The sequence below is a fragment of the Myotis myotis genome, unplaced genomic scaffold (genome assembly GCF_014108235.1).
Source record: "Myotis myotis isolate mMyoMyo1 unplaced genomic scaffold, mMyoMyo1.p scaffold_m19_p_12, whole genome shotgun sequence".
NCBI classification, from domain to species: Eukaryota; Metazoa; Chordata; class Mammalia; order Chiroptera; family Vespertilionidae; genus Myotis; species Myotis myotis.
In genome coordinates, this window is record NW_023416316.1 from 8,025,773 (window position 1) to 8,041,821 (window position 16,049).

General features: G+C 51.2%; 1 protein-coding gene across 5 annotated transcripts in view; it reads left to right on the plus strand.

The window, feature by feature from the left end:
* The first annotated feature begins 1,585 nt into the window (after positions 1-1,585).
* Positions 1,586-16,049, plus strand: part of RGS3 (regulator of G protein signaling 3) — a 113,572-nt gene continuing 99,108 nt past the window's right edge. For 3 of the 5 annotated variants that reach the window (XM_036329756.1, XM_036329757.1, XM_036329758.1), the window contains exons 1-5: positions 1,596-1,837; positions 10,371-10,421; positions 13,191-13,249; positions 14,256-14,350; positions 15,361-15,429. In XM_036329756.1, coding sequence (XP_036185649.1) covers positions 1,759-1,837; positions 10,371-10,421; positions 13,191-13,249; positions 14,256-14,350; positions 15,361-15,429 — 353 coding nt within the window. In that variant the 5' untranslated portion in view covers positions 1,596-1,758. Of the gene's footprint in view, positions 1,838-10,370; positions 10,422-13,190; positions 13,250-14,255; positions 14,351-15,360; positions 15,430-16,049 lie in introns of all 5 variants that reach the window. The other 2 variants (XM_036329760.1, XM_036329755.1) reach the window with 2 other exon arrangements.

The window sequence follows — 16,049 nt, forward strand, 5'->3', positions numbered from 1 at the left end:
GGCATCCTCCGGCCAGGCTGGCCATGCTCGCCGCTTGCCCCTCACGTCTACGGCACCTCCAGCCTCAGGGTTCTGTCTGCATCCTGTGGCTTGAGCCTGAGGATGCGCATTGCCCCTGGCTGGATGGAGTGGCAGAGCCAGGACACCCCCTGCACAGAAGGGTGCTTGGACTCACACTTCCCAGCCAGGAGTGAGATCAGGCACAATCAAGTCCAGGGCGCAGGGGAGACTACCTGCCACTGGGTTGGGGACAGGGGAACTGGCTTGCCCTCGCTAAGGACCGACCGTGCTCGGATGTGAGGCTTGGGGAAAGGTTAGAGCAGAGCCTCACACAGTGCCAGGATTCAAGCAAGCCACTGGCCTTTGTGCGACTCAGTGGCACTTGGCCACTAGTTTGCTGATTTGGGGCTCCGTCTCCCGTTTCTGCTTCCTGCCGGTGGCCAGCTGGCGCTGGGGCATCTCATTCCCTCACCTGCATCAGGAAGGCAGGTCTGCTACCTCCACTTGCTGTTGGCCATGGTGCAGGTATGGACGCCAAGGAACAACAGAAGGAGGGTGGTCTTTGCGGCAGACAGGCCTGGGTTTACATTTCAGCTCTGCCAAGTCATCCACTCTCTCTGCTTGAGGTTCAGATTTATCCCTGGTAAATCGGGGCTAATGCTTCTTGGGGTTCCTATGAAGATTAAATGAGATGATGTGTGTAAATTGCCCAGGTTAGCCCCTGGCACCTGGCACTCAATATATATAACCTTTCTCCCTACTTTCTCTCTGGCATCCCCCAGCCCTGTCTCGAGTGCATCACGGAGCCACAAATATCCATTTGGCAACTTCTGACACTTCCCATTTTTAGACTTACAAGACCAGCGGCTTTCCCTCCCACAGCAGCGATAGTCGAGATTTGCAGAGCAGATGTCTTGGTGTGAAACTGCTCCCAGGAGGCGTCCCATGAATGTTTGCAGACAAAACTGACCTTTCTTCCAGCTCTGCCTCCTTGCAGCAGGGCCTGGAGAGGGAACGCGTCTACCCCCTCTGCGTACTGTGCGTTTCTGTCCCCTCAGATTCTGGGAGCCTGTCCTTCTGTCCCCGGGCACCAGGCTGCTGAGGGGGACCATGAGGCTGGCTGCAGCAAGCTGCCCTGGTCTGGACCCGTGCCAGCCTGTTCTCCTTCAAGAGGAGGCTCAGCGGGGAGCCGGAGAGGGCAGGGCTTGGGATGGCGCTACAAGCCGCTGGCCGGGCCCATCCAAGTGTGGAGAACACTTTTCCAAAGCCTCCGGGGCCAGGAGGGTGCTCAGGTCTGGTGATTACAGGTCTGAGCTTCAAAACCATGTTACCAACCTGGCTCAGCGCTGGCGGGGGGAACTGGACGAGCAGGCCCAGCGTGGCCGAGCGGGCAGCCCAGGAGCGGTCCCGGAGCCGGGAGCCCTGGCGTGGCCGCCTGTCCTGCGGGCTTCCGGGAGGACTGCCGTCCAGGTCGCCGTGGCTGCCCTTGCAGTTGGGGCGCCAGCGCCTCGCAGCCTGCGGCCCGCGTCTGCTCGGTCAGGTGGAAACCTCCCCATTCAAACCCGCGCGGGCCAATCAGCGCCTGGCGCGCCCGCCAGTTCAAACGCGCGTCTGGGTCCAGCCGCAGCCGGGCCTCCGGCTCCCGCCTCGCAGACACCGGCGGCGCGGGGGGCGGGTGAACCTGCTGCCTCGGTTACGGCGGAGCAACACAGACGCCTCGGGTTACCCGCTGTCCCGCCAGGCCTGGGGCCGGCGGCCATGGAGCACTCCCTGCACCGCGTCTCCCTGGGGAGCCGGCGCGCGCAGCCCGGCTTGTCTTTCTACCTCTGCACCTTTGGTAAGTGCCCGCCCGGCCGGCTGCCAGGGCGGCTGCACCTTGCGCTCAGCGCCCCATCGGGTGCTCGTGGTGATCGGTGAGGCTGGGAGCAGGGGGTCCTTCCACTGGGGGCACCTTCTCGGGTCCCTGCCTCCTGGGGTTGCCTCGGAGGGGCTCAGGCACAGCCTCAGGCCGGGCAGCCGCTGGGCACCACCTGCTGCCTGGCCACGGTGCCAAGTGCACTTGGTTCTGCCTCACTTGGCTGGAATAATCACGCCCCAGCTAATCTCTCAGAGACCCAGGTTGTCGCCACCGAGTTTCCCATTAGTAAGCAGCTAGGGTTTAATCAAGGCCTTGTTACTACATCCCCAGGGTCTTCTGCGGGGTCAGCCCAGCCGCGGCTCCTGGGGGCTCACCTTGGAAGCTACAGTGTGACTGCTCTAGTGGATGTCTGGCCCACAGCTGAGGCGTGACCAGGCTCTGGGCAGGGGCACAGGGGCTGGAGGTGGAAAGAAATGAGCAGATGGCTGCTGTCCCCAAGCCTCCCCAACAACTGCTGGGCAGCAGCTGCGCCGCGGTCTGGACAAACCCCGCCTTCCAAGTAGCTATGGGAAGGATCGCAGCCCTGTCCTGGGAAAAAGCCCTTCCCAGCTCTCCATTGGTTTCCTCGTTGGTTCTGCAACTCCCCGTGGAGAGGGGGCTGCATTTCCTCTGTGAAGATTGAGATCCAGAGAGAGGAAGGGCGCCCAGTGCACCAGTGACAGAGTTGGTACCGAGCACAGGCCTTCTGAGACCTTCTACCCTTTTCTTGATGAAGGTTGGGGCAGTTACGGCACCATGACTGGACTTGGCTTAGAATTCAAAGACAGAGCGCCCAAGGAGTCAGGCCCTCCTGGGTTCCAGTCCTTCTGCGCTCAGGCTACCCCGCCACACACGTGGCTGTTCTCAACCTGCCTTTTCCTCCAGGAGCAGAGGAAGTGATGGAAACGCAGTGTCCTGGCCCCTAGAAATGGCCTGTGGTCTGGCATTCCCCGGTCCAGCTGGCGGACGGTAACGAGAGTCACTAACTAGCCACCATTTGTTGAGCTCTTACCGTGGGTCCTGCCTTGTACCAAGTTCTTGACCTGCATGATCTCATTTAGTCCTTCCAACTCTCGGAGGCAAATCCTGTTAACCTCACTGGGATGTGGCTAATTAGCATCCAGGCTGATCCGCGTTGGTGGGTCAGGAAAGTGTCCGAGGCTGTGAGGCCCTGTGACTGATGTTAGCTGTGCCCTGATGAAAAAGTAAAACGATGTTGCATGGTGTTTTCTTCTGTATTAGCATGGCAAGTTGTATTCATTATTGAAAACTTAGTGGAAAGAATCGCCTGTAACCTGACCTCCCAGAAAAGACTATTGTTAACGTGTTGGGTTATATCCTTCCAGACTTCGTTCTCTGTGTGTATGGGGGAAGTTGTGTCTAATTTGAACAAAATGGAGATCATATTGTAAATACAGTTTTGCAACCCATTTCTTTTTCTTACTGGTATGCTGTAACTAAAACCTACTTGCATCCGTCCACATGCTTCCATGGAATTAATCTCCCAGCAAATCTAGGCAGTTTGGGGGGAGGGTCTAGCCCAGCAGGGAGGGGTGCCCTGCCCAGCCATGGCCTCGGGGCTGGGTCAGATGGTACCACGGAAGGTTCCTACTAACTAGTGACTGATCTGAGTGTGCAGGGGGCAGGCAGGGACCTGGTGGGGCGGGGAGTCTCCTTCTCCTATGTGTGCAGTCTCCTCTCAAATCTCAGAGTGACACTGGAAAAGTTCTCTCCTGTTTTCTGAAGTAATAACTCTGTTTCCATGACAAAAGCCACCCCTTTTCCAGGCTGCTGACTTTCTTCATGATCTTTGCTTGACTCCTCGTGAATGAAGATTCAGATCAGTGGGTACTAATCTGCCCAATTATCAGAAGCAACCGGGGAGCCTGTTCAAATAACGCGGACTCCTAGGATCTTCTCCCAGAATTCCCGGTGTACTAGGTCTGGGGTGGAGCCTGAGAACCTGAAACTTAAAAAAGCCACAGAAGTACTTTGGCGATCAGGCAGGTTTGGAAGCTATGGATTCAGGGTCAGTTTGAGTCGCCAACATGGACTCCCTTAACAGGAAAACTTGGCTACATTTTTCCTCTGTTCACCGGCCTTTATCCAGCCTGACCAGTAGCCCAGGCAGCCTGGCTTTGTCCTGAATGAACCAGATGAAGGCACTGCCTCGCCGGTAGTTTCCTGAGCAAAAATATTTAAAGGGAACTACATCCAGCTTCTCTGGAACCACAGAGACAAATTGTTTTGACCAGAATTCTTTTCAGGGAGCATCCTTTGTGGCATAAGGTGGTTTGTTTGTTTATTTATTGATTTCAAAGAGGAAGGGAGAGGGAAAGAGAGATAGAAACATCAATGATGAAAGAGAATCATTGATTGGCTGTCTCCTGCGCACCCCCTGGACATGTGCCCTTGACCAGAATTGTACCCGGGACCCTTCAGTCCACAGACCAATGTTCTATCCACTGAGCCAAACCAGATAGGGCTGTGGTATAAGTGGTTTATATACTGTGTGTGCACCCTCATGAGTATAAACCCTTGTCCCCCAATGAGGTCATGTTCAAGTAACGTTAATTGGCCCTTCACGGCCTTCTCAGGAGGTAACCTGGCTTTGAGAGTATAATAAACTGGGGCTAGAACCCATCTACTCCAGAGGGATTTTTATTTATGAGAAATAATGTAATTTGAAGAAACCATTTTAGGTGTACATAAGTTTTTCCTTCAGGATTATATCTTTTAATGTTATTAGTATATTTGCTAACATGCTCTTAAAAATCTCAATAACTTCACTGAGATATAACTTCCATACAATTAATTCATTTAAAGTGTACAATTAAATGGTTTCTGGTATATTCGCAGAGTTGTGTAACCATTACCACAGTCAAGTTTGGAACATTTTTATCACTCCAGAAAGAAACATTGTACCGTTTAGCTTATTACCCCTAATTTCCAGTTCCCCCTCTTGGCCAATCCTAAACAATCACTAATCTACTTTCTGTTTCGACAAATGAGCCAATTCCAGACATTTCATATACATGGAATTGTATATAGTTTTTTGTGACTGCCTTCTTTGACTCAGCGTAATATTTTTAAGATTCACTCATGTTATAGCATGTGATAGCACTTCATTCTCCTTTCTCCTCTACCTCCTCCTCTTCTTCTTCTTCTTCTTCTTCTTCTTCTTCTTCCTTCTCTTCTTCTTCTCCTCCTCCTTCTCCTTTCTTCTTCTTCTTTGCTGCAAAAAGCTTTATTGTTTCATTTGGTCCAATGCATGGGACAGGGCTTCAGGGTGGTTAAAAGAATGGCTAGTAGTTTCGGGAAGAGGCTTCGGTAAAAGCCAGACACCAGGGGATGCAGAGGGGCCCCTCAAAGGCCTCTGGGCTCCAAAGGCTCCTAGTCGTGCTGTAGGGTGAGCCTTTTGAGGACATACTCTCCCAGCCCAGCCTGGGGGCCGGCCAGCCCACGGAAGGTAGTCAGGTGGTTGCCCATCTTCTTGATGAGTTTCACCTGCTCACCCGGAAGTGGTTCTCTGGGAAGTCACAGAGAGGAGCGTCTGCGTGGGTAGAACCAGGGCCTGCAGCTCCAAAAGGGCCTGGTTCGGGCTCCTCTCCAAGGCCAGGGTGGCCTCCGTGGCATCCTGAGTTTTGCCCACGCATCTGGGGAGGCTTCAGCACGTCCTGGAAGAGAATGCGGCCACCGCACTTGTTTTGCAACTTTAAGAGATGCTCAGCGTCCTCGCCCTGCTTCTCCACCAACCTGAGGAAGAAGTGGCCCATGCCCTCGGGGGCCACATCTTCTGGGTCAAAATAGAAGCCCAGAGAGAGGAGGTGTAGGAGGCCCGCAGATGCAGGCTGGCCAGGCGGTTGACCGCAGCCTCCATCTCGGTGGAATAATTCTGACGAATTTGGGATCTTATGGTTGTTCGGCAATAAGGAGTTAAGGTACGAAAAACAAAAACAAAACCCGGTGTGCTGGCTTGAGAACCAGAGGTGGTTCTGAAGGTGGTGACTGGATGAGGCGCAGGAGAGTGGCTGGAGGCTGGAAGGGGGGACCCTGGATCTGTTCTGTCCAAACACAGTTGAAGCAAGAGACAGATCTGGGACCCCCGAGGGCACTCATTCATTTTTTATGTCTGAATAATATTCCACTGTAGAGGCAGACTACATTTTGTTTATTCATTCATTAGTTGGTGGACATTTGGATTATTTCTGGTTTTTGGCTGTTATGAATAATGCTCTTTTATAACTGTACATGATTTTGTGTGGACAAATGTTCTCAATTCTTTTGGGTACATACCTAGGAGCAGAATTGCTGGGTCAAATGGTAGCCCTAGGTTTAACTGTTTGAGGCACTGCTAAACTCGTTTCCAAAGTGGATGCACCATTTTCCATTCTCATCAGCAGTGTCTGAGGTCTTTGATTTCTCCACAACCTCACCAACACCTGCTATTAACTGACTTTGATTCTAGCAACCCTGTGGGTGTAAAGTGGTATCTCCTTGTGGCTTTAATTTGCATTTCCCTGATGATCAGTGATATTGAACAGCGTTCATGTACTTATTGGCTATTTGTATATCTTCTTTGGAGAAAAGTTTCATTAGATCCTATGCCCCATTTTTAAATTGGGCTATTTACCTTCTATTTGTTGAGTTTTGAGAGTTCTTTATATATTCTAGATACAAGTTTCTTTTCCAGAAGCCTCATGTTTGAGGATATGTAGCTTTCTTTTCTTTTTATTCTGTTCAAAATATTTTCCAATTTTCATAGTCATTTCTTCTTGAACCCATGGGTTATTTAGAAGTATAGTTCTTAATTTCCAAAGATTGGGGATTTTCTAGTAATCTTTTTATTTTATATCTTATACAGTATTTTACTCAAAAAAAAAAAAAACATACCCTGCAACCTTTCAGTCTTTCTATGGCTCAGCACATGGTCAGTTTTTAGGAATGTTCCGTATGTACTTGAAAAGATCTGCAGTGGGTGGGTCTAGGGTTCTTTGTAGATGTCAGCTTTAGGTCAAGTTTGCTAATTATGTTGTTCAAATATTTTATATCCTTGCTGATTCCCGCCCCCCCCCCCATTTGTTCTATCAGTTACAGAGAGAGACATGTTAAAATTCCTACTATAATTGTAAATTTGTCTATTTTTCATTATAGATCTGTCAGTTTTTCTTTTATATATTTTGAAGAAATATTAAGAGCACACAAATTTAGAGTGATTATCTTTCTGGTGAATTGAGGCTTTTATTATAACAAAGCCTTTTATTATTATGAAGTCTTTTATTGTTGTGAAATCTTTTTATTTCTAGTGGAGATAAATTTTACTTTTGCTGACATTAACATAGCCACCCAGCCTTCTTTCGGTTCACAGTTGCTTGACAGATCTTTTTCCATCCTGTTTCTTTCAGTCTTTCTGTTTCTCTGCGTTTCGGTGTGCTGTGTCTTTTACAGGGGGTAGGCACGGAGTTTTTATTTTTCTTCTTAATGTAGACCTGAGCTGACATCTTCCTTAAAAGAGATCTTTCTTTACTTCTGTCAGGTGCTTGAGGTCACTAGCAATCTGGAATAATCTTAGTTGAATGTTAGGGATTGAGATTGTTTGAAGTTGAGCTGCAATCCCTTGAGGAACTGTTTTCATCTTGGCTAATTCTGTTCCTAAGAAGCAAGCCTTTATGGTTCCAATCCAAAACGTGGGGGCTCAGAAGGACAACACCTCTGGGCAGGCCCTAATCTCCAACTCCTGTTCCTTTAGTCCCGAGCCTGGGGAGGAAGTGGGAACTTGTGAGGGGCTTGATTAGCTGGTACCTGGAGCAGCTGAAGGCCCCTTCGCCTAGTGATTTATTTTTCTAGACTTGGATACATTTCTTGGAGCCTGACCTTTCTTTGGCTTCCTCTTGGCTTCTTGAGCAAAGCTATGGCACATTGTCTCATGCCTGACGGCTCTCTCTGCTCCTGACCCCCAGAGGTGCATTGGCAGATGCAGTGGTGCCCATTAGAGGGCTGTGAGTGTTCTAGAAGGCAGGCACAGTCCACAGGAAACAGTGCCGGAGTTGGCACAGAGTTCTAGTCTTCACTTCTGGCTGGGCCTACCTGGTCACTCTGGGCCCAGGGCAAGTCACCTTCCTTTGCTGGGCATGCCTGTTTTGACTACCAAACGGGAAGTTTGGGCAAGACGATTTCAGGAGCCTCAGAGATTTTTTTTTTTCCTCACTGAGGATATATTTTCATTGATTTTAGAGAGAGAGGAAGGGAGAGAGAGAGAGAGAGAGAGAGAGAGAGAGAGAGAGAGAGAGAAACATAGATGTGAGAAACATCGATTGGTTGCCTCCTATACGTGCCCTGACTGGAGATTGAACACACAACCTAGGTATGTGCTCTGTCCGGGAATCGAACCTGCAACCTTTTGGTGTATGGGGCGATGCTCCAACCAGCTGAGCCACCCAGCCAGGGCAGGAGCCTCAGACATTTGATGGAATTGGCTGATGCGGGGAAGACAGAGGGGACAGGCATGGTGGAGGGAAACGTGTCATTCTTCTTCTTGCCCTTCTCTATGCAGCTGCGATGGGCTAAGTAGGGTGTGCCCTGTACTGGGCCTGGAGCCTCATCTATTGGGTTGGGTTTTTCTGCTGTAACAGGGTGCAGAGACTTCCTGAAGAGACCTGCTTGTCAGGCCCTGAGGGGAGCTGCATGGAGAGATGCAGACTCACCTGACTTCTGAGTCAGATTCACCCCAGGACTTCCTCCTCTTCGGTCCCACCCTTGGCCTTGCCTAGGCCTCTGTCCTAGCCCCCCGGGTTGTGAGCTCCCAGAGGGCAGGCACTGGGCTGTTCAGATCTGCCCTTCCTCCCTCAGGGCTTCTGCAGGTGCCCACAAGTGTCTGTTGTATGGAATTAGTGACCACTTGTGTTGGGAGATGTCTCGATGCTGATTTCTGGGAAGGGCCGGGGGTAGGTGATAGGAATGATCAGCACAGTGGTTCTCATGCCTTGGGAAAGCCAAACATGTTCGGGCCAGAGCTGGCTTTGCACTGGTGATAGTTTCAGAAAAAATGTTTTGTGCTAAACATAGATGTCTTGGGGGTGATGAGATCCAAGCAGTGACTGCTTGGCCTTGTTTGTCTGTTTCCAACCTCCCTGTCCCACCCCACACTGGAGCGCACACAGTTTCTGTAGGAGGTTTCTCAGCGTTCGGGAGTCCCAAAGTGGTAATTGCTCAGCCCTTGAGCTAATAATACCATGGGTTCTCCTGGCGCCTTTCATCCGAGGACCGCCTCACCCTCCAGTGTTATCCGATCCCCACACAGCTCAGCGAGTGCGATAACCCCTATAATTAATTAGCTCCGCCTCACTGCCGCGGACACTGTGGCTCTGAAAGAGGAGATCGGTTGGCGCTGGCACTAGGACAGGCCTCTTGGGCCCCTGCGATCAGTGTCCTGGGCAGGAGAGCAGCAGGGATTGCTGATGGGTGGAGATAGGAACCCGAGTGGCTGGAGCTGGGATTGCTGGGCTTGTGGCTTGAACACCCTGAAGAGTGAGGAGCAAGTGGTGGCCAGGTCACAGCGGCTGGTGGATTACTGCAGAGTCATGAGACACGGAGCTTCCGTCCTTTCTCCAGACCCTGCCTGGCCTTCCTCCAAACAGCCTTGAAGCACAGGCCCAGACACCATCCCAGTTCCCTGGGGGCATGTTCAGGGATGCGCAGTGGAATGATGAGGGATGTCTCACGTTCCATGAGGAACGGTGGAAGGACTTTAGACTTTGGTCGGGAGGAGCGATCCCATGCTGCAGAATGAGGTCCAGTCAAGGAAAGTTACCGAGAAGCCACTTTTGGCTCAATAAAGAGGGGGCATTGAACAAGCAGAGCTATCTCAAAATCGAAAGGGCTCCCGCTTCAGGAAGTGAGCTCCTCGTCGTTGGGAGTGATCAAGCAGAAGCAGATGCCTACTAGGCAGGCTTGTCATGGATGGAGCAGATGCCAGGGCTATCCGGTCGATGTGTAGGGTTGCTGTAGGCTGGGAGGTCCTACCTGCCCACTTTGCCTCCACAAGGGTGGGTTGAGTTCAGCAGCTTCTTGAGGTTCCAAGGAGGGTTTATTAAAGCGCTGAGAGAAGCTTTTTCAACATGTCATTGAGGAAGAAGAGTGTGGTCCTCTCTCTCCTCTGTCCATGCTGGAGGGCCTCTGGGTGTCTGTGAGGACGACCCGATGTTGGTTTTGGGCTACCTCGTAAAGTAATGAGCTCCCTGTCCCTAGAGCGGGGTGGAGTCTAGACCGGAGAAGCACTGCTGGAGGCATTGCAGGAGGGACTCCTGATGTGGTGAAGGGGCTGTACGAGGGGGCTTCTGAGCGCCCTTACAACCCAGAGACTGTGGATTTTTGAATCCCTTCACATGAACAAAAGACCGTTCCCGTCACTGTTACGCCATTTTTCACCCAGTAAGGAGACAAGGTGAAGTTGTTTCTGTTATTATGCCCTTAGGTCAGCTGAAGCTGTCCATCGATGCCCAGGACCAGGTTCTGCTGCTCCACAGTGAGTATGGTTACATGCCCGGTCCACCAGGGAAGGGGTGTGCCTGGAGGAGGTGTTACTACGGGCCAAGGCATCTTTTCTCATCTTTGTATAGTGTCCTTCTGTGCGTCCATTGAAAAAAAGTGGGTATTCACTCAGGACTCGTTCTAGTCCTGCCTCGTTTCCTGGTCCTGCCCCGGATGTGATGGAGTTCACACACTGGCCGGCTGGAGCTGCTCCTGCACCTCAACGTCACCCTGGGCCCCAGTGGAGCAGGGCTTCCCCAGCCTCCCTCTCTGCTGAATGACCTTAAGCAAGCTCAGTTTTCTCATGTGTCAAATGGCAGCAATAATAGTACACTGGGGCCTTGACTTACGAGTTTAATTCGTTCTGAGACTGAGCTCGTTAAGGAGCTCATTAATTCAAATTACTCTGTCAACTCAATGTAAAAAATTGGCGGAGAGACAGCTGGTATCTCAAAAAACTCGTTAGTCGGGACCATCGTAAGACAAGGCCCCACTGTACCTCTCTTGTTGGCTGTTGTGGGGATGGAAGGAGTTAATATGAGCAAAGCGCTTGGGACAGTGCCCCGTATGTAAGCTGTATTTTAGTGTTTGCTAAATCAGAAAGCCACGAATTCCAAAAACAATCATTGAGCTTTGGCTCTGTGCTAGGAGTGGGACACCAAAGGGAAGCACCTATTCCTGGGTAGGCGGTGCTACTAGGATGGCAGGGAAGACTTGACAATGGGGGTGGTGCCCACACTTTATCCTGAAGGAAGAACAGGACTAAGCCAGGCAGAAGGGAGCAGGCAGGCCAGGCATTTGATGCAGGGGCAGCAGCAAGTGCAAAGAGATCAGCGAGAATACGATGCATTGGAAGGACTGTCTAATGGGACTGGGGCATGGAACAGGATCGGGGAGAGGAGGGAGTGAGCCAGGGCCAGCTGATGAAGGTCTTATGCACCACCCAGAGGATTTTACATGTCATCTGCCCATTTATCTCTTTGTTCATCCTTCCATCCAGCACACAAATAGTAATCGAGCTTCTGTAATGATCCCCTTTACTTGGACTCTGCTGTTTGGCCCAACAGGCCCTGCCTCTCTCTCCACTTCCCTGGCTCCTGCTGCTAAAGCCACCCTCCACCCCCTTTTCTGTGCAGTGACGTGAAATTCCCTTGAATGCACCATGCTTTCTAATGCTCTGTGCCTTTGCACCCTCTATTCCTTGTGTCTGGAACAGCCTGCCTTCTTTTTGAACTCTTTTACAAAAATAACTCTCTATAGAATTGTATCCCTGAAACCTATATTAACCAATGTCACCCCAATAAACTTAATAAAAAAAAAATTTAAAAAAAAGAAAGAAAAAGAACTCTCCCTTCCTCTAATTTTGCAAGACCTATGCCTGCCTTCACCATCATTAAGACTCAGGGAGGAATCACCTCCTGGGCTGTTTGTGGCTTCCTCCTCTATGTCCTCATCACAGTCCTGACTGCACTGTGTCACCTTGGTCTGTCCGGGGTGTTTCTTCTCCTCCAGTATGGGATTTCATCCCCTGAGAGCCAGAGTGACCCAGAGCTCATCAAGCCTGCATCCTCCCTCAGGGACCACACCCTTGAGGGGAAGGATGCATGCAGGAACAGTAACTAGGATACCAGGAAGCACAGACCAGCAGGCGCCTGGGATCCTGGGGTCTTGGCCTTGGGGGGCCCAAGGTGAAGTTCCCAAGGACCAGCAGAGGGGGGTTCTTTGCCCGCCAGAGCCTGACTCCAGCTGTGCAAACAGTTTTTGCAGAATGCGTGTTGGCCTCCACCGCTTCATTTGTCCTGCACAGTTTGCTTTGGCTTCACCCCAGCCTCGGGCCTTCATCCCGTCCAGCCTGTTCCCCTCTCTCCTTTGGTTTCCCAGGCCTCAGGCCTCAGACTATGGGAGCTTCATCTGAGCCAAACCCCAGGCCTCAATCAAAACCGAACACAGAAGAAAATAGAAGAGACTCAGCTTCTATCGGGTCTGCTGTCAGATTTCTGCAGACCTCAGGCCGATGGGCCATGCTTGCTTTCATACCCAGACCCGAACCCCACCTCCACTATCCCTTGCCTCTATTTATTATTCTTTTCTTCAACAAACATTGTGTGAGCAGTGCCATATTTGCCAGGTATTCTATTAACCACCTTTGACACATTATTTCATTTAATCAGCACACCTACCCTGTAGAGTGAGTAGTATTACCACAAACCCATTTAAAAAAGGCGAATTCATTCTTAGCGAGGTGAAGCTACTTGGGCTGACATGGCTAGTAAGTGGCCGGGCTGGGCTCGTCCCCAGGCCTGTCTCCCTCTGGACCCAGACTTTTGCCTGTTGTGCTACGCTGTTTGTCAGCCACAGCACAGATCACCATGCAGTGTACTCTCCAGCGTAGCCCCTCTGTTCCCAGGTCACAGTCTTGTGTGGTGGCAGGAACCACTGGCCTAGGAATTAAGAAACATGGATCTGTCACCCCATTGCTCTGTGATTTTGAACACGTTTCTTGCTATCCGTGGGCCCCCCTCACAGCCTCCTCTTCCCCTTTCAATGAGGGTTGGACTCAATAAATTTTGTTCCCTTCCAGCTGTCAGAATCAGGGGATTGAATGCACCCTATACTGCCTCGCTGCGGGTGCTGCCTGAGGGTGCGAGGTGGTGGAGTGGACTAGGCCAGAGAGGGGTTAATATCCAATGGTGGTTCTACGCATTAAGGGCCTGGTAATAATCTTTCCCACTCACCCACTCTGACATTTAAATTCTCTGTTTAGTCATGGAAGGCAAAGGTCTGATGAGCAAAGCGCCTGGCATCTGTGATCCCTACGTGAAGGTAAATGGAGGCCGGGGCGGGTGTGGATGGGGCTGGGGGTGGTGAGGGGCCATGCTACTGGACTGAGTCCCAAGGGCCTGGGGCCATCTGAGGTAACAGCGACTGCCGCCTCATTTGGTCAGTAGGCATTTGTTTTGCTCAGGGGTGAAGCCCTGAGCTAGGATAGACCTCTTCCCTTAGCCTGGCTTGGTCCCTAGGGCGTCCTGCAAGAGTGAGAATCTTCAGGGTGAGCTTGGTCACCCGCACAGGTGAGCGCAGTGAGCATGTGGATGGCAGAACTCCAGATGATCTCAAGCCCTCTCATGAAAAGCGGTATCTTCACCCCTCTCCTCCCCGGAACTGGAGGCAGGATGTCCAGATCTGGGTGGTGGAGTGGAGGGAGTGCCTCTGAGGGCTGATAGGTCCGTCCGAAAGGGGCTCTTGCAACGAGACAGAGGCCCCATGGGGTGGGGGAACTACTGGCCAGAGCCAAAGGCCAGATGCCTCCCAGAAGGTGGCAGCCTCGATGCCACGCTGGTCAGAGGTCCCTGTGGGCAAGGACTCGGTCAGAAGCAGGGTGGGAGTCTGAGGCAGGGGGTGATTGCATTAGGGCGAGAGCATGGATTGGGGGCCTTGGCAGAGTAACCTGGAGCCTCTTGTGAAGGGAGAACTCGGCCGCCGCTGGGAACTTAGACGAGAGGAAGCCTGTGCTTTGGGGGCAACCTCTCTGCTTGGAGGAAGAGCAGAGATGGTCAAGTTGTCCCCCATCTCGGGCTGGGCCTCTGGCTGCCTTCTTGCTACCACCCACTACGGGGCCCTGGAATCAGAGGTGTCTGATTCCACCCCTGGCCTGGGGCTCCTCGTTCTTCCCCAGCATCTGACTGAGAACGCCACCGCGTCCTGTGCAGAGGCTGGTGAGAAGGACACTGGGAAGCTTTTGATTGCAGATGTGCAGAGCCAGCCTCTGGGCTTAGGCAACCGTAGGGCCACAAGTAATCACCTAACGCCTCCTTTTCTCCAATTCAAGATTTCTTTGATCCCCGAAGACCAGGGGCTGTGCTGCCAGAAGACACAGACCGTTCCAGACTCCAGAGACCCCGTCTTCCACGAGCACTTCTTCTTGTAAGAACCTGGTGCAGCCGGGCCCTCGATGGGAGCGGGAAGGAGTGCTTATCTGGAAACAGCTCTGTCTGCCAAATCTAGAACTAGATCTCAGCAGAAAAACAGTGACTTCTAAAGGATGTCTTTGTTTTCTCATTCCCTGTGTCCTTGCATCCCTGGCACCTGGCCCGGCCGTGAGGTCCTCAGTGATAAGGTCTCACTTGGCTGGTTCTCATAATTCAAATGCCCAGCCTGAGACTGGCAGCCCCTGAGGAGAAGGCGACTTCCCACTGTGCCTCGGGCCAAGCTTTCTCCTTTAGCAGGAGGAATTTTCCGAGCTGAGGGATGTTTTGCCTACCCCCCTCCTTTAAAAACTCGCTAACCTCTCTGAGCCCTGGCTTCCTTATTTGTAAAATGGGGCCAATAATAGTGCCAACCTGAGAAAGCTGAGGTGTAGATGAGACAGTAACACTGAGTGTTGTCGCTATTATTTCTTTCCTCGATGCCTGAACTCAGTAGCCAATGGGAAGATAATAGACATTTTGAGTTTTTTTGTTAGTGCAAATTAATAATATTTTTTTGTGTTTTTCAAATGTCACAAGGTAATTTTGCTTATTATAGAAAAGCAGCAATTATAGATAATCAAAAAGGAGAAAAGAGAAAAATCCTTCCAGCCCTACTACTCACTGATAGGTCTTGATTTATTTCTTTTCAGATGTTTGAATTTGTGGGGAGCTGGCGTATGTCTGTGTGTGTGTGTGTGTGTGTGTGTGTGTGTGTGTGTGTTTATAAAAATTGAATTGTTCTATAATATTCTGTGGGAACTTCTCTTCTGTCCTTAATAACATAATGCAAACACTTTTATGTATGTCAATACTCACTTCCCACACTATCTGTGCTTGAGTTTTTCAAACAGCTCCTCATGTTGGAGGTGTAAGTTATTTCCAAATTTTGCAATTGTGTTGGACTCCATGGGGTCTGGTCTGGAGCTCCACTCTGCAAACACTCGGGCCTTCTGCTTTGCTTTGCAGTCCTGTCCAAGAGGAAGACGAACAGAAGCGCCTCCTGGTCGCGGTGTGGAACAGGGCAGGTGACTCCAGGTGAGGGGAACTGCCGAGCTGGAGGAGAGAGCCTGTTCTGGGCCTGTGGGTGGCAGCCAGGTGGCCAGCATGCAACAGGGGCTCAGTTAGTGGATGAGTGAATAGCAGTAGCAAAGCTAAATGGACCACCAAGTCCCCGTCACTCCAGGTGACGCCAAGGATCGTGTTATCAGAGAGCATTTGCTGTGCCCTTGGTATCAGCAAGACACTGTGTTGGCCTCCAGAGATGCCAACCTGCCTACATTCTGCTCTCAAGACACCTCCTTTCAGTAAGGGACACCAGGAGACAAATTACAGTGACAGCATGCACAGGCTCGGTCCCACAGGAGTAGAAGCTCCATGAAAAATGGGCCCATTTCTCTTTTACGCACTCACTGTACCACGTGCCTGGCATATAGAAGCCTAGTGACTATTGGTTCAATGAATAAAAGAATGAAATGAGTAATAGGACAGTCAATGTGGGCAGAGGGAGAGTTCATTGTAGGCTGAGGTGGTCAAGGAAGCCTTCGTGCAGAAAGGGGGATTTTGAACTTGGGGCAGAGATCAAGAATAGGACAAGGAGAGAAGGTTGGAAAGGGTATTCCAGGCAGGGGCACAGCATGAGCAAAGGCAAGGAGGCA